Source organism: Colossoma macropomum, unplaced genomic scaffold, assembly GCF_904425465.1.
Source record: "Colossoma macropomum unplaced genomic scaffold, Colossoma_macropomum, whole genome shotgun sequence".
Taxonomy (NCBI): domain Eukaryota; kingdom Metazoa; phylum Chordata; class Actinopteri; order Characiformes; family Serrasalmidae; genus Colossoma; species Colossoma macropomum.
In genome coordinates, this window is record NW_023494809.1 from 24,021,896 (window position 1) to 24,049,662 (window position 27,767).

A 27,767-nucleotide genomic window follows, 5' to 3' on the forward strand; every position below is an offset into this window, starting at 1 on the left:
TAATTATTTTGGGATAATATTTATTTTTGAGAAACAATCAAAAATTCAAGAAAAGAAGTCATTATTTTGGCATAGTAAGTGAGTGTTTGGAGAAAATATGTCAGAAAATGTACATGCTGCAGTCAGAATAAGATTGTGGGGAAGATTTTTTTTATTGTTTTTCTCCTCTACCTGCCAGGAATGGGCTTCCATACTTCCATACATTCATCTGAGAACGCTTTTTAAATCTAAGATGAGCTCTGTCTTTGGAGAACCCTGTTAAAAGCTGTTCACTGAACACATTTTCTGGGATATCAAGGACATTCAATTCTGTTTGTGGTAGTGTACATATAAACAAGATTCTAGTACCCAAACCTCGACAAATGAATGAAATGTGTTTGAATTCTGTTTGACCCTTCATGCCACAGCTTAAAGTATTATTAAAAAACACTATTATGTGCTTTCAAAATGATAAATATGAAAATAAATAAGCACAATACATTTCAAGTATTGAGTGCCATCTGTGGCTCGGCCCAGCCTCAGATGAGTAGTGTGTACAATTCCTGTGCAAAGAGAACAACTGACGCTGTTAAAAGTTGACTGATTAATATGTATGCAGAAGTGTGCACAAGCCAGTGTCCAATGATACAGTTCATATAATATATTTTGTAGATCACTGAAAGGATCAATGACTTGAATCCTCAATGGGTTGCTATTAAGTAGGGATGTAAATTCTTTGACCAGTAACTGACCAATAGCGTTGATCAAACTCTTTGTTGGTTAACAATTAATCATTTACATCCCTACTAGCAAGCTAAGGTAAATTCTGGAAGATGCAACCATCATTGTGAACCGTCAACTTTTAACATGGACAGTTTTACACATCCTGCATAAATCGCAGCGTCAGTTATTCTCATCACACCCAATTACTTCCGTTTGCCTTTGGAGGCTTTTCTCTTGGTGAGGGCCTCTTGCTTTTTCCTCTCAGCCTCTTCTGCTTTCTTCTTCTCCTCTTTCAGTTCTTTGTACCTCCACTTAGGGATCTGCAGGAATTGCCCGCTGCTGTTGCTACTCTTCCTCCGCTCTTTCTCAGGCTCGTATGTGGACGGGGGGGCCTTGGTGATGCGGAGTTTGGGCACCACCAGGCCAGGCCTCACACTGCTCCTCTTGACCAGGTGGAGCGGCAGGAGGCTGGCTCTCCGTGCCGCTGCAGCTGATGAGTCCGAGGAGTCCCTGAGACCCTGAGACTGCAGGCTGGCCCGCCGGTCCTTGGGCTTAGGCACCAGCGTGACCTGAGAGTTCTGGAAGAGATGCTTGTAGCTCTCCAGATGTACCGGCCCGAGACCCTTTAGCTGTTGTATCCGCTGCTTCTTTAGAATCTCTTGGACAGAGTACTGCCGTTTGCCCACGCAAGGGGGGCTACCGGGACACACTGTTCGGCAGGTCACAGCGATAAAGGGGCTGCCCAGAGATGTGGTCATGCGCACCATGTGATCTAGAACCCCCTCCTCTGTGGCTTCCGTCACGTTGCTGATGTCAAGGGCTTCCCGGATCGCCTCTGAGATCTTCTGGATGCAGCCTTTGGGCTGCTGGGCTTTGGATACCAGTGCAGGCAGCAAGGGCCACTCAGGCCTGTAGGCTTCGGAACACTGCTCTGGACAAGGACGCTGCATCAAGCGCAGCATGACGAAGGCTGTCTCTTTGCGGCCAGTGTACAAGGCCCACTCGCGAGGGGTCAACTTACGGCCGTGATCTCGAGCCTCCAGATCAGCTCCTAGCAGAAGAATAAAAAGTAGACAAGCTCTCTTCAGAGACAAATTAATTTACCTGCAGGTATTATACTACAACTAAAACTTTGTAGTCACTTGTCATACGAACAGTTTAGGTTTTAAATATGAAATCTAAATTGTATTGAAGACAACAAACGTATTTTTAGATGTTTTATTCAAAAGTTCAAGTATTTTGGGAAAGATAACATATTAATAATAAATATATACACTGATCAGGCACAACATTATGACCACCTCCTTGTTTCTACACTCATTGTCCATTTTATCAGCTCCACTTACTATATAGGTGCACTTTGTAGTTCTACAGTTACAGACTGTAGTCCATCTGTTTCTCTGCATAATTTGTTAGCCCCCTTTTACCCTGTTCTTCAGTGGTCAGGACCCCCATGGCCCCTCACAGAACAGGTACTACTTGGGTGGTGGATCATTCTCAGCGCTGCAGTACCACTGATGTGGTGGTGGTGTGTTAGTGTGTGTTGTGCCGATAAGAGTGGATCATAACTCATGAAAGAACTATAAAATTACCAAAGTAAAGATAATAATGCAATCTCCCTGCTGATTGCATATGATAGTCTCTCTATCTTGCATTTACTTTATGCAAGTGGGGAAGAAATGGTAAAAGGTTTGAGCTATGACTCTTTTTAAATGAGAGTTTCCTCTTTTTGAGGTTCAGTGCTAAGAAGGGCCGTCAACAAAGTCAAATCGGTAGTAGTGCTATTGATAGGCGATGCAAATTTGCATATCAAAGTTCACCAACGTTGAGCTCAATGCAGAAATCCATGACACGAAATCTCTCATCATGGCAAATAACAATGAAATTTATGTAATTACACTCACAAAAGTAAGCTGCCAAATGCAAGTGTGACTGAGCCTGTGAGAGCACACAATTTATACACTTAATGTGGAAATAATGCAAGCTATTGCAAATATTGTGAGGGTTGACTGAATTTGCATAAATTTAGAATTGCAAATTCCTGCAGGGACAGATTTACCTGCAATCAAATGGGTTTTATATAATTGAAAACAATGATTCCAAACTTCTGAATGAAAAACTGGCGTTCAGTAGTAGCATTAGGCTCGTAGGTGAAATGGAGTGAACAAGACTCTGCCTTTCTTGGTGTTTAAGAAAGGCACACAGCAGCTTCAGTTGAAATGTATCATGAAAGAAGCAAGGATCAGGCGAGGAGAAATTATAGTGTGCAGGAGGCTGGAGTACCTGCCATCATCAGAGCCCGGACGCAGTCCACTCTGCCCTGCATAGCAGCTTTCATCAGAGCAGTGAAACCAAGGCAGTTCCTCCTATCAATGTCAAGGCCAGGGAAGTAGTTGAGTAGGTAGTTTGTGATTGTGATGTGCCCTGCAATCATCAAGGAGAATCATGCACAAAGTTACAAGTCACAGTAAAGAGGCAGCATTTGGAGTTTAATACAATAGCTTACATAAGCTAGGCTTTAGAAGGTGCACATTTTCTTGTCATTTCAGAAACTTCCAATATTCTGTGTGTGTATTGTTTTCTTCTGTAGTATTTCTGAAAGGAAGCGTGATCAGTTATTTCTTACTCTCCAGACTGATCTGTATTACTTATTTATTTAAATAATTAAAAAAACACTACAAACAAACCAGACCAGGCACAAATTACTCTGGTTTAAGTATTGGAATGAATTTATAATTTATTTGGGTTTTGGCTGAACCATGAAATGTGTCAATTTATTGAATTATGCATGTTTGATCGCTGGGCTTTCGTTAAGTGTTATTATTTTAAGGCCACCCCAAACTAACTTAGTGTCCCACCTTTGCCACCCCAGCCAAAATGTTCTGGATTCACCGCTGCATCTGTAGTTGTCATGGGAATTAGCTAGCACTGTTTTTTTAGCCTTTGCTTATGTCTTGAAAGATTCCTTTTAAGCACAAACCAACCCACAGACTTAACAGGTGCAGTAGAACACAAAGAAATTTAAGTGCATTCAGTCTTCGTGGTCAGCACTAATCAAAATACATGGATTAGCTATTAAGTACATCAAGTTAATTCATAGCTTAGCTTTGTTAGCTTGTTGCCTCTGGTTATAGTATGGTTCTAGCATTTTGTAGCTTGGTGTTCTAGTACTTGGTGTTTTTGTTTGTTTTTTTTACTGTAAATTTATTTAATCTAAAGTAAAGGTAAGTAGACTGTGCTCGTGGTCAGGCCTCTCTTCACTTAATGTCTATCATTAGAATCCACAGGGTCTACACTCTTAAAAATCAAGGTGCCTAAAAGGGTTCTTTGGAGCAGTGCCATAGAAGATTCACTTTTAGATCTTTAAAGATTCTTAAGGAACATCAACTAAAAGGTTGTTTGGGGAACCAAAAGTGGTATTTCTGAACTATTTTTATTACCTTTATTTTTTGGACTTAATATTTATCTAGATCAATGGTGGTGTTAAAGGAGTGTGCGCTCAGTTTATAGTGGAGATATTGGAAAGATTCTAGATTAGTCCAGGTGCATTCAGCAATGTGAAAGATGTTGCAGAGTCTGGAGGAGGTGGAACGGATGCTCTAGTACCTTCTGCCAGATGGCAGAAAAGTCCAAGAGTGGGGTGGAAGGGGTCGTCCACAATGCTGGTGATCTTGCGGATGCAGAAGTTGGCGAATGAGAAGCGACTTCAGCCTCGTAAAACAGCCGGATGCTCAGACATTTTACAAGAAACTCTTCTAGTTTTGAAGAAAAGTTTTCTGGCGGAGATGGGAGGAAAGCGGCTAAAGCTGAAGCTTAAAGCAGAGCGAAGTAAATCTGCGCTCTCGTTTATATTTTAGCCCATACTACGACATTAACACATACTGGACATTAAATGTTGCGGCTCCCGAGGTGGTTTGACTTTGTTGAAAGGCAAAATGTCTCTTCTTAACATTCGTGTTGTGACTCCTGATCTAACCTGGCTTTAATGCAGAGGGTGCCGGTCGGATTTCTCACTCATCCAGTTGTGTCTTTGTTATGTGCCGCCACAGACTGTCCGGGCGCTGCACTTCCGCACTTCCAGTTCTGCCTTTTGCATTCCGTCAACATTACGGTATATATTAAACATTGAGAAAATCATTTTTTGGAATTTGTGAATTGATTCAGAATCGTTCACGTCCGCATCGCGATGCATCTAAGAATCAAGGTTTTCCCGCACCCCTATTAGGAAGTGAAGTCACTGCTGGGCTTTCTTGGCTAGGCGTGTGGTGTTGAGAGTCCAGGTGAGGTCATCTCTGATGTGCACACAAGGAACTTGGAGCTTTTGACACTTTCCACAGTTGAACCATTGATGCAGTGGGTAGTGATCACTGTGAGGCCTCCTGAAGTCAACAATCATCTCTTTTGTCTTAACAACATCAGGACACAGATTGTTGTCTTTGCATGAGTCTACAAGAAGCTCCACCTCCTTTCTGTATGCTTACCCATCATTGTTGCTGATAAGATCCACCACTGTAGTGTCATCAGAAGACTTGAGGATGTAATTTGAGGTACACTCTGCAGCACAGTCATGAGTCAGCAGTGTGATAGCGTGATAGCAGGGGATTGAGAACACAGCCCTGGGGAGCAAAAGTATTCAGGGTGGTGGTGCTGGAGGTGGTCTCCCAATCCTGACAGACAGAGGTCTCCCAGTCAGGAAGTCCTTGATCCAGTTGCAGAGGGAGATGTTCAGGCCCAGCAAGCTTAGCTTTCCAATAGGTTGTTGTGGTATGACTGTGTTGAATGCTTTACTAAAGTTTATGAATAGCAGTATCACATAATTGCCTTCTGTACAGGTGGGTCAATGAGAGGTGAATGGCACAGGATATGGCATCCTTGGTAGACTGGTTTAAAGGTGAATCATTATATGTAGCAATGTGGGCAGTCATGGGTTGGAGGTTAGGGAACCAGCCCTGTGACCGGAAGGTCCCTGGTTCGATCCCCTGAGCCGGCAGTACGTGACTGAAGTTCCCTTGAGCAAGGCACCTAAACCCAACTGCTCCCTGGGCATTGCGGATAGGGCAAGTGTGCTCATTGCCCCTTGTGTGAGTGATCACTAGTGTGTATGTGTTTTTTCATTGCATGGATGAGTTAAATGCGGAGGTGAAATTTCCCCTGTTGTGGGACTAATAAGGGTCTCTTAATCTTAGCAGCCTCCCTGAACACGTTCCAGTCTGTGTGCCGAGTTACAAAATCAATGTGCTGGTAGACTTAAGATAACATTGACTTAAAATTTCCATGATTAAAGTCCCCAGTGCAGATGAAAAATGTGTCAGGGTGCGCAGTCAGTAGGTTACTGGCCATAGAGTTCGTTCATTGCATCCCCCATGCTGGCGCTGGGTGGAATGTACACCACGACAGTGAGAACAGTGGCAAACTTTCTGAGGAGGTAAAATGGGCAGGTTTTTGGAATAATTTCTGGATCATTTCAGTGACTACTGGGCGCTGTTAGCCTTGCTTGAATCCCTGAGTGTTTAATACATTTCCACTTTCTGGCAAACTATTTTCAACGCATCTTTTTCTGGTCAACATAATCATGCAGTCCCATGGGCCTGGTTTTCGAAGACAACCCTGACGTCAATATGACTTGCTTTTTTTTAAATAAATAAGTCTGATGTAGTCTGTCCAAACTGTTAACATTTCAAAGTTTCAAAGTGTCCACAGTCCATATAAGGAAAGTAATCACTGTTGCAATCACTGTTTTTGCGATGCCATGAAAACCAATGTGTCTACATATATCTGCCTATTTAGCCTGCAGCACTTTAGCTCTGCCCCTTCATGCTGAAGTTATGAGGAATGTTTTTCAGTCTGGACTACCTGTGCAAAAATGATATTTTTAATATTTTATGTCTTTTTCCAATTTGTGAAACTCAGCAAATAAATAGAAATTATGCACAAAGATGAGCAGAAAAATACCAGGTGTGCTCTCTGTACAGGATAAGTTCACTTATTTTCACTTAGAAAATCAGCAAAACATTCTTTGACCGGGACGTGTTTAAACTTGGGCATACGACTGTAACCAAATATTTTTATTAGGGGTCCAAGCACTTAGTGTTAAATCCCAAATGAAACACCCAGAAAAAGTTGCATTCAAAACTTTATCTTATTAATCATTCAACATTTTTGATTTGTCTTATATGTCTATGTGAATTATTGTTTTAGCATCCAATCTAGCGAGTGACATACAGCAAACCTATTTATATTTTTACTATTTTGCCATTAAAATATGAAAACACAGGTAGACTTAATGTTTATTCACCATGAAAATCAAGAATATTTCTCAACATATTTTTGTTTATTTTTAAATAACTTTTATTTTTCTGATGTAGTCTGTCCAAACTGTTAACATTTCAAAGTTTCAAAGTGTCAACAGTCCATATAAGGAAAGTAATCACTGTTGCAATCACTGTTTTTGCGATGCCATGAAAACCAATGTGTTTACATATATCTGCCTATTTACCCTGCAGCACTTTAGCTCTGCCCCTTCATGCTGAAGTTATGAGGAATGTTTTTCAGTCTGGACTACTTTTTGACTTAAAAGTGCAGTAGCAAAAAAGCCTGTTTAATTCTAAGAGATGAAGAGATGGTTGGAAAAAGGTCATGTGAAAATTAATTGTAGCTGTTTTTGGTACATAAAATATTAGAATTGGACCACAGGGGAAAAAATTAAATAACTGAAAGAGTAGGATATGGGCCCTTTAAATGCATGTTGAATTCCAGCAGATTAAGAAATGCCTTGAAAAGTGAAGAAACTGCTGAGATACTAGGTTGACTAGATTGTCTGAGGAAAAGTGGCAGCTTATAGCAGCTTTTTACACAAACTGAGAACACTGATACTAAAATCAGTAACAACCACCAGAGCTCAGAGACAACAGCATGTTTAAACAGCAGAATTATGAAAGCTGCACCACTAGATGCAAATCTGTGTTCAGCTGGTTGAGTGTTGCATTTATTAATGGTAAACCTTCTACTAGAATGATGGTAACTTTAAGTGTTGATAAACCAAACCAACCATGCTCAATTCAGAGCGTACTACATCGTATCTGATACCCATTAGGGATAATGTCATAGCTTGGGCTTGCATGGCTGTGTCTGGACCTGCTTCATGTAGCTTTACTGATCATGTAACTAAATATGGCAGATCCAAAGCGATCCTACATGTTTACAGAAACGTCTCATCCAATAATTCATAGAAAAATGTTTCCAGGCCCTCTGGGCTGATGTCACTATATAGCAAGATAATGACCTGCAACACGGCAACAAGGTAACAGAGGAATTCACCAGGGGAGTTTCTTGGTTGTGTAAAGTTCTGAACTGCCCAAGTTGATTTGTCAGTTTGTTTCTAAGGAAGCACATATTTTACTTTGCTGCAATGGAGGCCGAAGTCAGAAACATCTCAAAAGCAATACAATTTCAAGCAAATGAAGGATTTTCTTATAGTGGGTCAGCGCAGTTTACACAATTGTTTGCAAAAGTTTTGAAACCCCTGGTCAAAATATATTTTGTTGATTTTCTAAGTGAAAATAAGTGAACACATCCTCCACAGAGAGCACATTTGAATGCACAACTTCAGTTTCTTTGCTGAATTTGACATTTTGGATAATAAATGGCCTGTGCAAAAATGATATTTTTAATATTTTATGTCTTTTTCCAATTTGTGAAACTCAGCAAATAAATAGAAATTATGCACAAAGATGAGCAGAAAAATACCAGGTGTGCTCTCTGTACAGGATAAGTTCACTTATTTTCACTTAGAAAATCAGCAAAACATTCTTTGACGTGTTTAAACTTGGGCATACGACTGTAACCAAATATTTTTATTAGGGGTCCAAGCACTTAGTGTTAAATCCCAAATGAAACACCCAGAAAAAGTCGCATTCAAAACTTTATCTTATTAATCATTCAACATTTTTGATTTGTCTTATATGTCTATGTGATATATGTCTATGTGAATTATTCACCATGAAAATCAAGAATATTTCTCAACATATTTTTGTTTATTTTTAAATAACTTTTATTTTTCAAAAACAAACTGATAGTATGCAAAAATATCATGTCAGTGAAATAGAGCAAAGTGTTTTATTATTTTTATTCATAATCATTTATCACACACTGATGAAATACGGGCACTGTGGTCCTGTCGGAGAGAGCAGGGTGGTGCTTACCTGCCTGGGCAGCTGTGATGAGGGCTGTGTTGCCCTCGTTGTCCTGCCAGTTTACATCCAAATGAGGACACGCAGAGAGTGCGATGACCACGTCCACGTACCCCTGATAACAGGCCACTATCAAACCAGTCTGCGGAGCCAACACACACAATCAAGGCTTTACTATGTTGAGAGAATGACGGATCAGACTGATTACCTCCTTATTATGTATATTATAAAGCAGGGTGTTTAAACAGTTGTCTGTCAGAGGTTATGTCATCCTTGGGCTTGCATGGCCGTGTCTGGACCTGCTTCATGTATCTTTATGGATCATGTAACTAAATATGGCAGAGCCAACATGATCGTATATGTTTGCAGAAATGTCTTATCTGATAATTTGTGGTAAAATGCTTGCAGATCCTCTGGGCTGATGTCACTTGTCGCTCATTGAATAAGCAGGAGAGTGTGGCTCGTATCACTGCTATTTATAATAACATGCAACTTCAAATATTCTATTGATTTTGTACGACAGTTTTGCAAAAAGAAAAAAGTAGAGCAACTAAGGCCTCAATATTGGGCCTCATTCACCAATTTCTTCTTAGAACCCACTTTTACAGTTTTCATGAAGATTCTGACATCACCAGTGTTTTCTTATTTGGGATTTGTTCTTAGGTAAGAACAGAATCTACACACACTCAAGAGCACAAAGGTGAGGACAGTTCTGCGCTTTCAGAACACGTCATGACTCTGACGCAGACTTTTTCTCAGGACCTTTCACAAGAACAAGTTTAAGAAAAAACCTAGGAGGATATTGGCGAATGAGGCCCAATGTTCCAAATATTTTTGAAATTGTCACTTTCTTCCACTAGAGAAGTAGAAGTAGAAGTAGTAGAATGGGGCAACGACAGATTCAGGATTTGACCTGCTAATGTCAAACGCCTCTTTCAAATCTGACCAAAGTATTCATCGTTTTTTTCTATTTTCGAATGGTTAATGCTAAGCAGCGGAACGGAAGGTAAGGATGGGAATTTACTGGGTGTTAGATTGGAAGAAGGAGGGGTTTCAGGCAGGTTTCTCCCCCCCAAACTTCAGTTATAACATAACTACATTATGATATTTCAACTCTTGATTCCACCACCTCCACTTATCATCAACATGGATGGAAAACACTTGAGTGATTGTACTTTGTTACTATATTTCTGTACAATTTTCACAAGTTTTATACTTAAGTGTTATTGAAATTGAATGTTTACTCTTATTCAGATACATTTTCAGAAAAAAAAACAAAAAACTTTTTATGGCTTACTTTAACATTACATTACATTAGCATCATCACAAACCATAAAGTTGGCATTTAAAGGGGAACTCCACTGATTTTTTAATAATTCTACTAAGTGGTTTACATGTAAACAAAGTCAGTCAGTGTGGTTTGGTGTGAAATGCTCCATTTTAGGGAAACTTACCAAGTCAGAATTGTTCACAGTGGTGGTGATAAGAACCACTAAAAAGCTCCCTCACAGAAAGTTATTACATGAAATGGTTATGAATATACTGTCTGATGTCTGAGACATTGTTTTACGATGTGATAACGTTTTGGTTTAAAACGTATTTAAATCCATTTATTTTAATCCAGTCATGATAGATGGGTACATGCAGAGCATTCTGAGGCTAAATAGTCCCCAAGAATACTTAATCTTTCTAGATTTTCCACTATTTCACCATCATCAACATTCTCTATAAAAGAGGTGTGGGCGACCCCTGGTTCCTATCACCACCACTGTAAAGAAATCTTGAACCATTTTACATCAAAACACACGGAAAGACTTTGTTTACATCTCAAGGGCTGAATTATTGAGAAATTTTGAAAAAGTTTGTTCCCCTTTAGTTCCTCTTTAGTGAGAACATCTACCCTCCATTTCAGTACAGTTTTTAACATCATCAGCTTGCCCTCACCGTTTCCCCTTCGGGAATCTCTGATGCCATCTTATGGGAGGCTCCATTACTGTATCAGTTCAAGTGATCTCTTAGAGCAGTGACAGATCAAGTAAATATAAATATATAGACTTCAGGAGCAGAACTTGCCCAGAAATAGCTGCCATTGACGTATCGTCCACTTCATCCATTAATCAATATTTCAAGACTATAACATTCAATTTGTTATGTTAAAATTAGGCTTTATGTAGTAAACTAATCCATCTGGCTTATATCTGTCTTCTAAAAAACCCAGCTAATTAGCTCACTGAGGCCAGCTTAGCAGAGGGTAAGTGCATTCCTAAGGAAACATTCACTTCAATGTCCCCTGTGTGACCTTAAGGGAGACCAGGACCCAAACCATGACCTTAGGAACGCTTTCATCTTAACCCTTGTGTCACACACACGCGCATATACAAACACATACACACACAGACACACACACACACACACACTAACAGCAGGCCATGTAGGAGGAGAACAGAGTGAAGGACACAGCACCTCCACACTGTTACTCCCCACAGGTTCACCCAACACCACATGTGTAATATAAATGTGTAGGGGGTGAGCAGTGTGAAGTCACTGAAAATGAGCAAAGGCCAAGGAATCTGAGGTTGAAATAATAATAAATCACATCATTTCTTCTTTTGGTAAACGTTGAAAATGGGTCCCACAGACCCCAACACCACTCAAGGGTTAATGTATCAGGGAATACAGGGCCATTGGAATGTAAAACCCTGGAAACACAGGGACATTCCCGCTTATAGCCATTAGGTTAGAATTGAGCGCCTAAGTCATCACACCTTCCTGCAAACTGCATTGAGTTGTAGTCTTGCTTCTGTGGTTTCTGACACTGTATGACACCTTCAGTGTGAGAAATACCCTCTGGTAATCGGGAAGTCCCATGTTGTCTAGCACCATAACGCTGCTGATGATAACTCTATAGACAGCAAAATGTTTTGGTTTACAATTCTTATTTTTAAAAAGCTCTTTTCTAGTTTGGTAATGTGGTCCCCCGCACATTCACTGAGAGTTTACAGATCTTCCCTTCTGTCTTTGGTGTGTGACAGTTGGGTAACAGTTCACTGTTTCCACTAAACTCTTAGTAAATCAGGCTAGTTTTTAGATTCACAAAGTCCCCTCACACAAGGCTTTTTTTCAGAGGTGTCCTGGGCAGAGTTACAGTTCCTAAGCTATGATGGACCAGCTGGGTGAACCAGTGAGGCAGATCACCAGTGCTTCATCTTTAGAAAGTTAAGAACACTGAAGACTGAAGCTGGCTGTTTTGCGTATGAGACCAAACAATGACCTTTCCCTTGTTTGTATTGTATTTTTCCTAATGGACACCACAACATCATACTCAGTTTATTTCCAGGGACCTAAATTTTAACTTTGAGACTTACAGGGGGTCCCAGAACTCCTTGTTTTTAACACCTTGGACATACATATACTATATGGACAAAAGTATTGGGACACCTACACATTACACATTTATGCCATCCCATTCTAAATCCATAGGCATTGATATGGAGTTGGTCCCCCTTTGTTGCTGTAACTGCCTCCACTCTTCTGGGAAGCTTTCTACAAGATTTTGAAGTGTGTCTGTGGGAATTTCTGCACACAGACAGTCAGCCATCATCAATAAAGCAGTTACCAGGGAAATGTTACTGACATGTTATGAGGCCGATGATATTGTAGTAATAATCTGGTCATTGCGCTGATAGGCTACTTGGCTGAGAAAACGGACTGCTGGTCAGAACCTTAACGTTAGCCTTAGAGAAACATCATAAAGTCACCTAAATAAATTTCTATATCAATATAGCAGATCATCATGCTGTGGATCACATGACTTTAATGATGATTTTAAATTCCAATGACACAGTATTCAGCTGTAGAAATGACGCAAGGAACAAAACAAACAATATTTTTCTCTGAACCATATCAATACAGGAAAAAATAAATTTCCATTATTTTAAAAATGTGATTAACCAGTTAATGAAAAGGCATGTTAGTAATGTAGGCCTAATACAAGCACAGAAGAATGTTATTAACTGCTGTTTCATTTTGTTTTGCCACCCTACTAAAAATAGTGAGTCTTTCCTGGCCACCCCTTTGACCCCATTGTTAGCATTCTGGGTACGCTCTGAACTACATTAAGGAAAATTGTGTAAATCTGACTACAATAAAGCGTTCCTTGAAAGTGTATCTAATATTGGACAGTTTATGTTCATTTTGTAGAAGTTGAATAAGACGGACAGTCCTCATAAGCCTGCGTGAGGATCTGGAGAAGTCCTGTACAATTTTAAGTGGAACAGTGTATATACAGCAGGGACGAGCAATATACCCTTATCAATCTGTGCTCACCACTGTGTGTGTTTGTTGAGCCCGCTGGCATGTCTCTTGCTGTCTTTCCAGCCAGTCTGTCCTAGTTAAGCGTGAACAGTGTGTATTGTGGAGCGGCATGTCAGCAGCCTCTCATCACCGACACACAGCTGTAGGCAGCTGCCTAAAAATAACCCCAGACGATCGCGATTTACATGGCCAAGACGATCAGCGCATGAGGCGCTTTCTGCGCTCTGCAATGCTGTCAGCAAGTCTCCAGTGTGTCTGAGACTGACTCCTGTCACACAGGTGTCAGAACTGGTTGACGGCTGATTGATGCATTTGAATAAAATGCATGTGTAGATCAATACATCTGTGATCATGAGGGTCTTAAACACAGGCAGACTTAAACCTATTCTCAAGAAAAAGTACTGTTTTTAAATAAAATACAATTAAGCACATTAAAGAGGAATTCCACTAGTTTTTCAAAATTCCTTGCATGTTTGAGAACACTGGTAACTTGTAAACAAAGTTGTCCAGAGTGGTTGAGTGTAAAATTGTACTGCTCTAGAGAAACTTGATGAGTCAGAATTGTTCACAGTGGTGGTGATAGGAACCAGACGTCTGAAGAGTTTAACACCTCTAAAGTTTCTCACACAGAAAGTTAGTACGCAAAGTGGTTATGAATGCACTGCACAGCAGTTTTGAGAGAAGATTTTGTCCTAAAATGTACTTTTTAAAATCTATTAACAGCGAAGAGGTACATGTAGGCCACTGTGAGGCAAAATAGTCCCCAGACAAAACTTATTTTTCAGATTGACCACCATCATTGACCATAATGAACATTACACATGCAGATTCACTAGTGATTTTGAATAGTAAATAAAATGTCTATATTTGTGTTGTAGACATTGTGACCCCTGGTTCCTATCACCGCCACTGTAAAGAAATCAGAGTTGCTAAGCTTCTCTACAATGAACCGTTTCACTTCAAACCACTCTGAATGACTTTGTTTACATCTCAACTACTGAATTATGCAGAAATTTCACAAACATTGGTGGAATTCCCCTTTAAGGCATGAATGCTTAAGGGTGTGCAATATAGCAAAAACATAACAGGATATTATCACAATGAACAATATGCACAAGTTGGAACAGTAAAAATGGACCAGCAGAACCATAATTGTTTTATATTGAATATTTGCAAATATAGATAAATAGAGAAGAAATGGGGGAATCTGACAATTCTGACAAAATCTGACAACTGGTAAAAGTAAATCAATGAAATAAGATGATGTCATAATGGACTGACATCCAATCAACTACTTGTTACTATGCAGTTACTATACATTTGATGTTTCCAGGCTCCCTATAATTGGTCTAAAGCCTTTTTATGATCTATGCATGCTGTGTTATAGACTTAGTTGTTACCCATGTTATACCTGAAAAGCTTATTATGGTGTAAGTTATCATGATAATGATAAACATAGTCATACTGCCCTTCCCTGTGTAGGCTGGTGTGATTTGGGGCATCAGCTGCTGAGTGTCTCTCCAGCAGCAGGACCTTTATTCCCCCCTCTCAGCTTGGACAGAGATATGTGTCTCATGCTGGAGTAATCTGTGGCCTAGTCAGCTCTTAAAATAGAAAGGATTAGCCTTGCGAGCCATTGACTGAGCCATTGAGTTGTTGCACTTGCTTTCTAGTTCAGAGGATGCAGTCCCTATTGAATTACATATTTGACACCACATTATTAAAAGCGTTCTTTATATTGATGTTAAAATTAATATTATTCTGATTGGTCATTGGGGTAGGAGAAAAAAACTGATACAACATATGGTGATCAGGGTAGGGGTGGGCGATATGACCAAAATATCACGATACATTTTCACGGTGCATGATATGCATCACAATATTTAGTTTTTCTGAGATTTAATATGTTGGAACAGACCAAACAGACTAAATAAATACTATAATAATAATAAACCTATAACTACAATGAATTATATTCAGTGTTTTACAAACTGCACTAAATTCAATTAAACAGGCCTAATTATGCTCACTTTGTAACGAAACATGCAACTAGTCAGTGTTCTTTAAGCACTGGCAATATCCACAATATGCTCAGAAAAGCGTGTTGTGACATAATTTATCATAATCATATTGCCCACCCGTACTTCTGAGTGAAAAAAACAGATACAAAGAGTATTGATACATGCAATAAAATATGCTGTGCGTGCACTGCTGCAAGTCACTATCAGGTCAGATTTCGCAGGACTTTTTTGGACCGCGTTATACATCATACGTTTTAGCGCCACACGCACAGACTCTAATTTAAAATCAACATTATACGGATACAGATGTGATGACAACAGTAGATAATTCAGTCACATCCTCAAGTTCTCTTTGAATACTCTTTCAACACACTCACAATCATCAGATTCTTCTGCGTGGGGAAGGGGTCCGAAGCACAACCCACGTTACAAACTGTTCTTCCACACATTGCATGCAATTACACATTTCCACCACAGAGGTCTCTAAATCCCCAAAACTTACATATAGCAGCCATCGAATTACTTTCTATTATTAAATGCAAAATGTATAGTGGATCAATTATCCTGAAAATGTCATGGGATGTCTAGTGTTATTTGAAAATGCACCTCACGTGAAAAAATATTAAGAAAGAAATGTTCAGTAGTATGGTGGTATGTGGTAGAGGTACAGGCTACTGTACCGCTGCAGTGTTTTCTGAGCTAAAACTGAACGGTGTGATGTGGGTAGAGTGGTTTGCGGGTTGGTGGTTATATATTACTGCAGTACTTCCTCCTCTTCTCATACTTGTTTGATCTTAAATGGAAAACAAGTCAATGGGGGCAGGTTAGTTAGCTTTGTTGGTTGAATAGATGAAATTCTCCCAGTCTAAAGGGCAAAAGCCTTCTGAACATACAAACACTGGCATCTGTCTGAACATGACATCATCCACGTTAGTGGATAGTCAATTTTCTTAAAGAGGAATTCCACTTTTTTCTTCTTAATTTCTGCATAGTTAAATGACTTGTATGTAAACAAAGTCATTCAGAGAGGTTTCATATGAGGATGTATTTCAGAGAAACTTACTGATGATGATTTTGTATCAATTTAGCTTGTTTCTATCTCAGTTTATGCCTTAGGTTTAAATTTATCATAACATTAACTAATTTAGCAGAATAGTCTATATAAGACTGAGTTTCTGCTGCGAGTTGTACGAATATGATAACTCAGACCTGAATCATATTTGACCGCTGTTTATCTAAATCTATTAAAGATTGCATCATTTTTGGCCATATAAACCCCTTAAAAGGCCAGGGCCCACCAGCAGGCCCAAAGTCCATTACACACTTCAATAACCTAAGAATAGTTCAGCCAGTTTGCACTGAAATGCCTGTAGTTACTGAATAATAAGCCCTAGTATGTAATAAGGGGTAATATTTAGTATGTAATAAGGGGTTAAATTCATTTTATGTGTATGTTTAGCTCCTTAAAATCAAAATCAGTATCTGTCACAAAATATTCATATCGGTTAGGGCCTAATATTCACTACAAATACGCACATTCTGGAAATGAACAGGAAATATGCATGTCTTTGTTACTTTGTGTGATTGAGACTGATAGAGTAGATATGAGTCATCAGAGTCTGTCTTATTTAAGGGAATAACTGACCTGGGTTTTGTAATAACGTGTCTGTCTGCTTGTGAAGCAGGACACTGAAAGCAGCTCAGTGGGACACAATTTAGTTCTTCTTGCTATGACTGGACTTACACAACCTTACCCAGACGCACTCATCAGGCAAAAAGGTCCTGCTTACACAGCAGTTTGTACATGCTGGTAAAAGCCTGTCTAGTAAAAGAAGCCCAGATACAGTAGATGAGACCTGATTTCCAATAAAAGCTCTAGAGCAGGGGTGTCAACTTAACCACTAAAAGGGCCACATTAAAAAATGTCAACAAAGCCGTGGGCCAGAGAACACCTGTGTTTTATTTTATTTTTATTTAACATTTTGCTGTAAATTGAACTGACTATTGTTTATTCAAAACACGCAAAAACTTCATCAGTAAAATGAAGGCATTTGTAGTAGACCTTGAAATATTACATGAATACTTAAAATACTTAAAATGTAAATGTCCCCAGGATGTTGGTCTTTTAAATCTACCTATTTGCTTGAACTAGACACCTGACATCCTTTCTTTGCTGCAAGTTTATTAATACTTGGGCTCAATTTCTGAGCTGCTGAGCTGACATTAAGTGTTTATATTGGCTGAACTGCAGTTAGATGTTTGGTGATATGACTGGTGTGGAATTGTGTAGAATTGAGGTGTAACTGCTGTCCCACAGACTATTGTTGGGGTAGGATAGTCAGAGCGCATTACATTGCAGTGTATGCTGGGGACTGTAGTGCAGTGCATTGTGAAACAGGCTAATATTAATAGAAAATTAAAATATGTTTGTGGGCCAGACAGGATTGTGTTTGACACATGGGCTCTAGTGTGAACTAGGGCTGGGCAATATGACAGTATATATCGTTATCATGATAAATGTCGCAGTACAATACAGTATGCTTTTCTGAGCATATCGTGGATATCATCAGTACTTGCACAACACTGACCAACTGCATCTCTCATTATAGAGAGATCAAAATTAACCCATTTAACTGGATTTAGTGCTAAATATTGAATAAAAATCATCCATTTTTGATAGTATTTTTTCAAATGCAGAATTACTGGTTCTTTTTTCTCTGTTTCAACTGATCAGATGGCCAAAAAAAGAAATATCGTGACATATCGAGTATTGAAAATATAGTGAAAATATCTTGAAGTATCACAATATATTTTTGCCATATCATCCACCTCTAACGTTCACTAATGAATACTGAACTGAAGTAAAGCTTTGAAAACAAGCTCGAAACACATTGCTTCTTTCTTTCTTCCTTCATGCTGTTTTGCAGTCCGTGTTATGGCGTTACACCACAGGAAAGGGTGTAATATAGCTTGGCTTTGGCACTAAGAAACTTTTTTTACAGCATTACACAATGCAGAGTGGGATATGTAAGCCTCAGATGAGCGGAGCACATGCTGGACTGATTAAGGAGAAAATTCTCACTGAAAAAAGTAATGCTGAATTTACTGGACTCAACTGTGCATCATTTCCACCTGAATAAAAAATTAATTGCTGAACGTAAGTAAACTGAAAAAAATGTGCTGTGCTAATACATTTAATGCGAAACTGTGATACACATGAATCTAGTAATTTCATTGCATCACTTTTTGCAGCATTTTCATGCTGAAGAAGCACATGTGAGCTAACACTCCCTGCCTGACACCTTTATTACTGCCATAGTAAACGATTTGATGTCATAAACTAATTTGAGCTGCTAATATGGCTAACTAGTGGAGTAAGGGAATGTGCTGTGTTTAACTTTGGTTGTTTTTGAACTGCTTCATGTAACTGTCAAGTTTTACTGAAATTATGCTTTATGCAGCTCACAATATGCAACGAGATGCATGAGTCAAGTCAAGTCAAATTTATTTATATAACGCCTTTTACAACAGATGTTGTCACAAAGCAGCTTTACAGAGAATCCGGGTCCATGCCCCCAGTGAGCAAGCCTTGGTGACAGTGGCAAGGAAAAACTCCCTCAACAGGAGGAAGAAACCTTGAGAGGAACCAGACTCAAAAGGGGAACCCATCCTCCTCTGGTTGACACCGGATAACAGCACAGACACAAAAACAGTATCAGTCACGTCAGACCCTCTTAAGACAGGCAGCCACTCAGCTCAGGGAAAAAAAAAAAGGGGTTCAGAGTGTAAAGCCAGCCAAGAAAAGTGCTTTCCTGCGCTGGATTTGCGGTTCTCCTGTTTTATAAGCTTTAGAAGGATATTAATATATTTTCATTTGTTCAATGCGTTTCTAAGCCTATTATGATGCCTTACATACAATGCACATGAAATGTGCATACAGTTCTGATATGAGTAGCTGTTGTTTACACACCAAAAAAAGTCTGTACTTGCACACCCAATCATAACCCTCACCCCCTGAAAAACGCACACCCAATCATAACCCCCTGAAAAACGCCTTCATGTGATCACAAGGAAAAATGTGTTCACTTCAAAAAAATATTTGATTACTTATAAACATGTGGCTTCTGCACTCTTCACCTGTGAAAAATGTGACTTTTCCTTAAGGGAATTAATCACTTCTCATGTCATTATTGTGAAATCCAAGAACTACGCCAGACTTTGAACTGTATGTCCATATTGTGAAGCCGTACCGCTGTGCTTCCACATTGATGCCAGATGCAATGCTGTGATGCAATCTTCTTACTCCTCTTCCTGGGACACTGCCTTATCGCTAATAACATGCTAATAGGATTGAATTAGCTATGGAACGATCTTAGATCAGCTATATCAGCAAGTAATTCACTTAGTGTGTGCCGAGCAACATCTGATTGCTTTTAAATAAAGAGCCTTTTGGCCTGCACAGTTACATGACACTAGCAGAGGTAGAGGTGTAGCACCAAAAATACTACTAATAAAGCCTCAACCATTCATACAGTCTCAGTTGTAGAGTTCTAAAACGGGCCATCTGTCTAGAATGAGCTGTAGTCTCACTTTGGGAACAAATAAACCCCTTAAAATCCCAGGCTTATTACATACCAGGGCTTATTATTCAGTCGATACACAGACTACATGCAAACTAGCTGAGTTATTCTTAGGTTATAGAAGTGTGTAGTAAAACTTGGGGCATGCTGGGGGCCGTGGCTCAATATTATTGTATGATGATACAAGCTCAAAACTGGTCCTAGGAATGAAAACAAAAAACAGATGAGAACGCGACTGCAGAATGGATTTTTTTCTAGGCAGGACAGGCACCAGCAACCTGATTGGTTAAATTCTATGTCATTGTAAATTATTTTTCTTTAACATTTTTAATGTTAAAGATACTACATATATATCAAGAATCATAGATTTTATGCAATAGTCAGAGAAATTCCTTACCAACTGGCAAACATGAGCAAATAAACTAGGTGGAAAAAGAGCCTATGATTGGCTTTACCTGATGAAACTTTCATGCAACTAATTGCATGTTGTGAGTTGCATGCAACTTAATTTCTGTGCAACTTGATAGTCAACCAAACCAATTCAAAAACAAAGTTGCATGCAACACATTTGACTACTCCACTAGTTGGCTAAATTAGCAGCTTGTGTCTGTTGTTACACAGTATCGCTTTCGCTAAATAACTTCAGCCATAAGATGTAATTTTTACATTGCAGCATTTTTATAGCCTTCATATATTCTAATTTGTCGAACTGTCACTGCTGTTCTTTTCCGTATATATATTTATTGATCTAATGTTCTTTAGTACATATTTGAGTGTTTAATCTGATCTGTGTATGTTGAACCTTTGAAAAGTGATGTTTAAGTAGCCGTTACAATCGTACTGATGCCTCACTAATCCTGTCCTAGAAGCACATCAAGTTCATTGTTCTCCTTCTCTATGATATTTTTATCATTTGTATCTCAACAGAATCTAAGCTCTGTATAAAATTAGGGGGCGTCAAAAGAGGTGAAATGAATCTGGCTTCATAGATCATTATAAAAGCAGGCTAACGAAGAAGAATAAATGGTAGTAGCAGCCATTTAAACAGCTGTTAGCTTTAGCAAGATAGATAATGCAGCTGTTTACCAAAACATTAGCCCCGATAAAGTCAGGTTTGTCATTGTGGCTCAGGAATCTGCCAAACACAAAACTACCAATCTTACATCAGATCAGATCAAGATCAAGTAGGACATCATTTTCAGTCGTCCAATAGCCCATGTTCTGTTTCATTTTCTTGTCCGTTGATCAGTAAAAATAAAATGTTTGATATGATCATGTGATGTGCTACCAGCATTTTGATTGGCTGTTTCATGAAACTTGTTCCATGAATTTGAAACGAGTGCATCTGTCACAGCTAAGTTTCAAGTGAGTTGCAGGACGATTTACATTATGCAACTGAAGTTCAATTTAGTTTCATGTAAGTTTCAAGCAACAAAAGTTGCATGGGAGTTTTACTAATGTGGCCCTACGCCAGCAGTTTCTAAGGCCTAATAATATTCATCCAGTCACCAAACTCATTTCTGAGAATTGTATTTTTCTTCTCTTGTTCCTAAGATTAGTCTTAATACTGAATTTGAATCATATGAGTCATGATTTGGTTATTTCAGTACTTCTTCTTACTGAGACAGTAAAAGCTTCAGTATTTTCCTTCTAAGACCAAACCACAAAACTGAGCTCAGTGACCGTTTTTGATGGTTCAGTGTAGGAAGTAAACATACAGTATCACAATGCAGTCTAAATGACATAAATGAAGCCTTTGTATGTGGCAGCTGCTTGAAAGGATCATTGAAGGGACTTTTTTTCTGAGGTTGGTTTTACTCTGAACTAAAAGATTTAGACAACAGCAGTTTTTTTTTTGTTGGGCAAGTCTGAATTATATTAATATTAACCAATTAATATTATAGACTAAATATTTTAGCCTAAATTGAAAGTTGGTGTGGTGGAATGAACTAATCATAACTAAAACTCAAACTAGAATACAGCCACTAATGGTAAAACCTGTAAACACTTAAAGAGCCTTTGGTTTCAAAAAATGAAAACATTACACTGAAGTGCATTAAAAATGCAGTTTATTTCCAAGCCCTACGCACTGTGTAGGGTGCAGCTCTCTTAAGGAGGAGTGCATACAGTAAGCATTATTTCTTCTGAATGGAATGCCCTGAGGAGCAGAAGGAGCCAGGGTGTATTCCAAACACACTAATAGTTCCCTGCAAAGAGGAATACACCGGGAAATTCATATTTTAAGGGAGATTCCAAACCACAGGGAGTGTAAATGTTCTGTTCCAAAGAAACCTCAAACTGCAAAGAGAAAAACCGAGCTACAGGTTATCATTTCTCAGAAATGAGCCGTCAGTCCTGCATGCCTGTTTGAAAATGACACTGTAGGACCTTCTGAATGAAGGGATTTAATCAGCTGAAGTTAACTTAACTGGCATCGTGTGATCGGTGAATTCCAGCTGATTAATTTGGGAAGTACTGCCTGGGGACCCTGTAGAATGGAATGCAGGCCTAGACTTTATCCCGCAGGCCTCATTCTTGATTCTGAGGCCCTGTTCACACTTGGTATTAACATCTGTTTTGAATGATCTTATCATAAGTGGACAGCGAGACAGCAGCTTCTCTCGCTGCAGTTGTAGTCAGACACAAATGTCTTGTAAGTGTTGCACAGGCTGTTAACACAACTTAAATCCATACAGTCATATGCAAAAGTATGAAAACTCCTGGTCAAATTAATGTTTTGTTGATTTTCTAAGTGAAAATAAGTTAACACATCCTCTATGACAGGGGTCAGCAACATGCAGCTATTTTACTGTCCTGTTGTGGCTCCACAGCAGAATTAGATTTTAAGGTAAAAATAAAATAATCCTCCTTTGCGGTAAAATAAAGCTCTGCTGGTCGTTCAACACAGTTTTTACAATAAATGGAGTTAACACTGGACTTAATGTAGAACTGCTAATTCACCCTTTAACCCTGAAGGTTGGCATACCGACTACAGGTCACCATAGCAACAAAGACAACAGTCTCGCAGAGCTAGTAGCTAACGAAAAGGTAAAGATAAAGATTTAAGACGAACATCGATAATTTGGATACGAATGGACTTATTTGCATTTATAATCACTCAATTGGCTTCCTGATACGTTTACTCTGCATCGAGACTGTCAAACACTAAAAAGTCACCAAGTTGAAGTTGCTTCTCATTCACCAGCTTCTCTTTCGAATTTTCCCGTTTCACCTTAAATGGTGCAGCAGTTACATTCTGGTGCCTCAGGCGCCATTTAAGGTGGAATGAGAAAATTCGAAAGAGAAGCTGGCGAATGAGAAGCGACTTCAGCCTCGAAAAAGTTGAACGTTGAGGGGCAAGAAGCTAAGCAACTATATCTGAGTTAAAGCTTAAAGCAGAGCAAAGTGAGTCTGTTTTCGTTTATATTTAGTCTATACTAGGACATTAGCTAGAACATATTAAGACATATTTTCAGCCAAAATGGTAAAACGTTACTTCAACAAAATGGACATAAAGTGTTGTGGCTCCCAAGGTGCTTTGATTTTTGTTGAAAGGACAAAATGGCTCTTCTCAACGTTTGGGTTGTTGACCCCTGCTCTCTGACATATTTCTACAAATTATAGCGCACAGGTTCTATCACATATTGAAAAAAAAATAAAACATAAAATATAAAATGTGCTAAAATCTTTGTACAGACCACATTTTATGTATCATTTTTTCACAACATGTTAAATTCTGCAAATAAACAATAATTGTGTATTAAAATACAGAAGTGCAGAAGTGTGTTCTCTGTAGAGGTTGTGTTCACTTACTTTTACTTAGAAAATCAACAAAACGTAATTTGACCAGGGGCGCCCAAACTTCTGCATACGACTGTACATGTTAAATTGTGATGAATTTCACATCTGAACTCAATGTTTGTTTAAAATGGATGTTTAGATTAGTGCATTGGCAGCTTTTTGATGAGCTCTTAATGCTTAATATGCCACAGTGCACTTGTGTAAAAGTTATATACATTTATAAAGGGATTTAAAACACCAGCCTGATCATAAAATAACTTCTATTTCCTCGCCCCTTTTAGTTTAGGTCAGACAGCAGTGCCAGCAGATCAGTCCGACTTCACAACACCCAGTTATGTTAGCTTAAATGTCATAGTGTGTAATGCTTTAAGGTAGTGTTTCTCATTCCTGGTCCAGGAAGCCCACTTCCCTGCACACTTTAGTATTTTCCTTGTTTCATCTCAGTAAGGGGTTGTTAATGAGCTGATTTGTTGGATTAGGTGTGTTGGGAGCAGAAAAAAACACTAAAATGTGCAGGGCAGGGGGCCTTCAGGAGCAGGATTGAGGAACACTGCTGTAAGGTACGTCGCTATCATTATGTATTTGCTATGCAATAAATTTAAGTCATAACGAAACGTATGCATTATAGAAGCAATGTAGCTTGATACTAATATCAAGACAATATGCTTTGATAGTCTTGGTTTATTGAAAACCAAGTTTTAAAGTAATCTTATATCCAAGTTGGGCCAAAACGTTCCTGGCAAGCTACCTGCTATCATCACACAGTGTTTATGCATGGGCTGGCTTTTAGTGTGTGTCTTTGCAGTATGTATATGTTTTTCCCAGCATACCAAAAAGGGAGCGAAACAAGATCTCAGCCACCTAGCCAGCGTGCTATACTTTGGCGAACGCTTGTGTGTGACACCTGTACACGAGAATGTAACTGGTACAGCATTTTAGTTGGAGTGGAAAATTGGAATAAAAAACTGGCAAAGAAGAAGCTATTTTGAGATTGGTCGAAGTTATCACAGACACTCTCAGTCAAACAAATTACCTCCTTAATCTGCTGTCTTACATCAATTCGAATTCTGACTCCTGCCAGAAAATAAAAGCTTGAAAAGAAATGGAAATAAAGGAAAACGGCCTGTTGTAGCAGGTTGTTTACGCTGCCATAGTTGCAGTCTGAAATGCACACTGATCAGGCAGAGGAGTGCAGTTTTAATGGCTTTTATCTCCATTTGAAATTTTTTCAAATCTGGTTAGTGATCAAGTCACGTATCTTTCCGATTATTGAGAATGTTTTAATATTTACAGTTGAGTTGAGAGCCCCATCTACAAGCTGGCTGCAAAAAGCAGATGGAAAAGATGAAGGTAGAGTGCAGAGTTTTCTCTGTCTGAATAATAATAATAATCATAAAAGCCCATTTTACTGAAGTATGATTTGTTGTATAAAGAATTTAAATAATATTACACTGTCACTGTAATTACATAATAAGACATTTATAAGGATTAGGTCTAGTCTTGTGTCTTGCAACAAAAATAGCCTCAATATAAATTTCCTTTGTGTAATTAAAATCAGCGTACAGCATCACACAATATTAGAATAACTTTGTCTAATGCTTAAAAAATCCTGGAATCATGCTAAATCTTCCCCCACAAAACGCCTCTTTGAAACACTTCAGCTCTGGCCTTTGTCAAAGTCTGTGCGCTCCACTGGACGAGTGCAGCTTCCTATTTTCTGCTTGCTCAGCTTAGTTTTGTAAGGACCTCTGCAGTTTTGCACTGCAGATTTATTCAGTTGTAAATCTTAAGACTTGTTATTCATAAACCTCTATGAATTATACATTAACCAACTTTATTTACCTCTATATAACTAATATGTAGGTCATGTAGTTACCAGAGTGAGGAATTGAGGTCCTGGCAGTTTAAGGGGTTAATAAAATCCATCACAAGTCTTCTGTGGTCACTTTGGACTGCACTGTTCCTGCCATACATTCACCTCATGTTATGGATGCTCTTCTGTGCCACTATGACATTTCTTTTGCAGTGAATCACCAAATAAGTGGAGTATTTAGGCCACTCTGTTGTGCAAGTACCTGCCCTTTATTGGGAGCCCTGAGTTAGATTATACATGAAGTAAAAAGTCATAGACATTGGTCACTAATTGCTTTTGCATCAGCAGGTATGTCTGGGCTACTGAGGCTCTTTTAAGTAAACAGGCACAATGTTCAACAAAGTTGCTGGACAACCTATTACATCTACAAAACACCATTTCTTCTTGAGCTAAAGTGCTCGTTGAATATGCAAAGAGTAAAGGCCAGTGAGACTTGTTTAACCCATTAATCCACATCCTAAGGCCTGTTACTGAGTGACTATATTGAAAACAATGCTTAGTCACTGAGTTATGGTTACAGGATTGCGTAATAAAAACCTCCCACAAGGGGTTAATTCACTCATAAAGCAGGTCCCAAACCTGGATGGTTTTCAGATGGTATTGCCCTGAGATCTCTTTGCTTTTGGCATCATGCAAGATATCCATTGAATTTACACCACTGATAGTGTTTCCAAATAAATGATTACATAAACACAATTTTTGATTACATCCAACACAAATTTTCTTTCAGTTTCCTTACATTTGGTAATAACTGTGTTGATGTGTAAACAGAGTCGACTAAAATAACAACCACGTGGATCCAGCCTTGCAGAAGAGCTACAGTTATTACATCACTTCCTATGTGGTATATCTGTAACCTCCCATGAGCAACATTAACGGCCCATAACGTGCAAAAATGAACTTCCTTCCATTTTTTCTCATGTACATATCAGTCTTAAAGGCACAGTAACAAAAATGGTCTGTTTAATTCTATGGAGAGAAAGAGATGTTGGTAAACGATCATGTAAATGTAAATAATGTAAATTGGTACATAAAACAACAGAACTGTTATAATTGCCTGCTGCCCTTTATATTGTGTGTAATTTTCATGATGAATGAACCGAAGGAAATGGCCCACAATTACTTGGAAAAAAGTCTGGTTCCATTGACTTACATTAAAAGTAAAGTAGTTTTTTTCCTTCTCCTGTAAATTTACCATTTTGGAGTTTTTTATAAAGCACTTTAAAGTGAGAAGTGTAAAAAGATGAAAAGACAAGTTGGTTTTATATCACAATATTGAATTTTAGCAATATCAGCAGCCCCAAAACCCCCCTCCCCGTCCCACACACCCTGACCACTCACCCTGTTGTTCTTGTCCGTCTCCCTGACCTCGTCCTCCGTGACGCCCCGCCGTATCATGAACTTCACCGTGAGCGCCTGGTTGCTGCAGCATGCCTGGAAGAAGCTCAGCGGCGCCGTCTCGCTTTCCACAGACGGGCTCCTCTCCGAGTCGTCAAAGTCTTCCGGCGGATAAAAGGAGTCATCTGAGGTGATGCTCCTGGTGTCGGGCAGCTGGGAGAACTCGTCGTACTCTTCATAGTCCCCCTCTTCATCATCCTCGATATTGCAAGAACCGAGGTATTCATCGTGATTGTCATCGGTGCTATCGGCCGGCTCTTCAGGTATGGAGGGCTGCACGCGGGCTGAAGCAGCTCCAGCGCGGTGGACGAGCTGAGCTTTGGCCATAGAGGAGCCTCCACCATTCCTACTATCCGGTGTCACCAACATTTAACCCCCTAGGTCAAAATCTTCAGGGAAGGATTGCGACTCATGAGGCTGCACGATGACTCGGACGCCTTTAATAACGTTAAGAACCGTTAAAGTCATACAGATAGAGAAGGTGGAGAAGATAAGTGAGCAGAAAAGGCTGCTTCTTTGCTCAGAACTCTGATGGGTGCTTGGTAAGGATTAATGTCCCATGAACAGAGGTGGGTAGAGTGAATCAACACTCAAGCAAAAGTGTTGATAATTTGGTAAAATAATGATTTAGTCAGAAGTTTCCAGCGTAGAAGTTGTAGCAGTGCAAAAGTAGCAGGTCAAAAAACACTAGTAGTGAGAAGAACTGGAGTGGAGCTTCTTAGAACATCTAAAATGTATTAGGAGAACTAAAATTTGGAGATGTTCTGTTGTTTTTGGGGTCTAAAAAAAGGGATAAACCTTAAAAGTCAGTGGTGTGACCAACTGCAAAGCAATACAGGTGCTGTCACCAGTGTAACAGGGTAATGAGTAAGAAGTAGACTGAGTAGGA

At 39.2% G+C, this 27,767-nt stretch overlaps 1 protein-coding gene across 1 annotated transcript; it reads right to left on the bottom strand.

The window, feature by feature from the left end:
- Nucleotides 1-341: 341 nt before the first annotated feature.
- ankrd33ba (ankyrin repeat domain 33ba) lies at nt 342-27,374 on the bottom strand. Its single transcript, XM_036558385.1, has 4 exons — nt 26,822-27,374; nt 8,904-9,033; nt 2,986-3,126; nt 342-1,753 (listed from the first exon to the last, which is right to left on the bottom strand). Exons 1-4 carry the CDS (start codon nt 27,245-27,247, stop codon nt 906-908), a joined length of 1,545 nt encoding a protein of 514 aa, XP_036414278.1. The 5' UTR covers nt 27,248-27,374; the 3' UTR covers nt 342-905.
- Nucleotides 27,375-27,767: the final 393 nt, after the last annotated feature.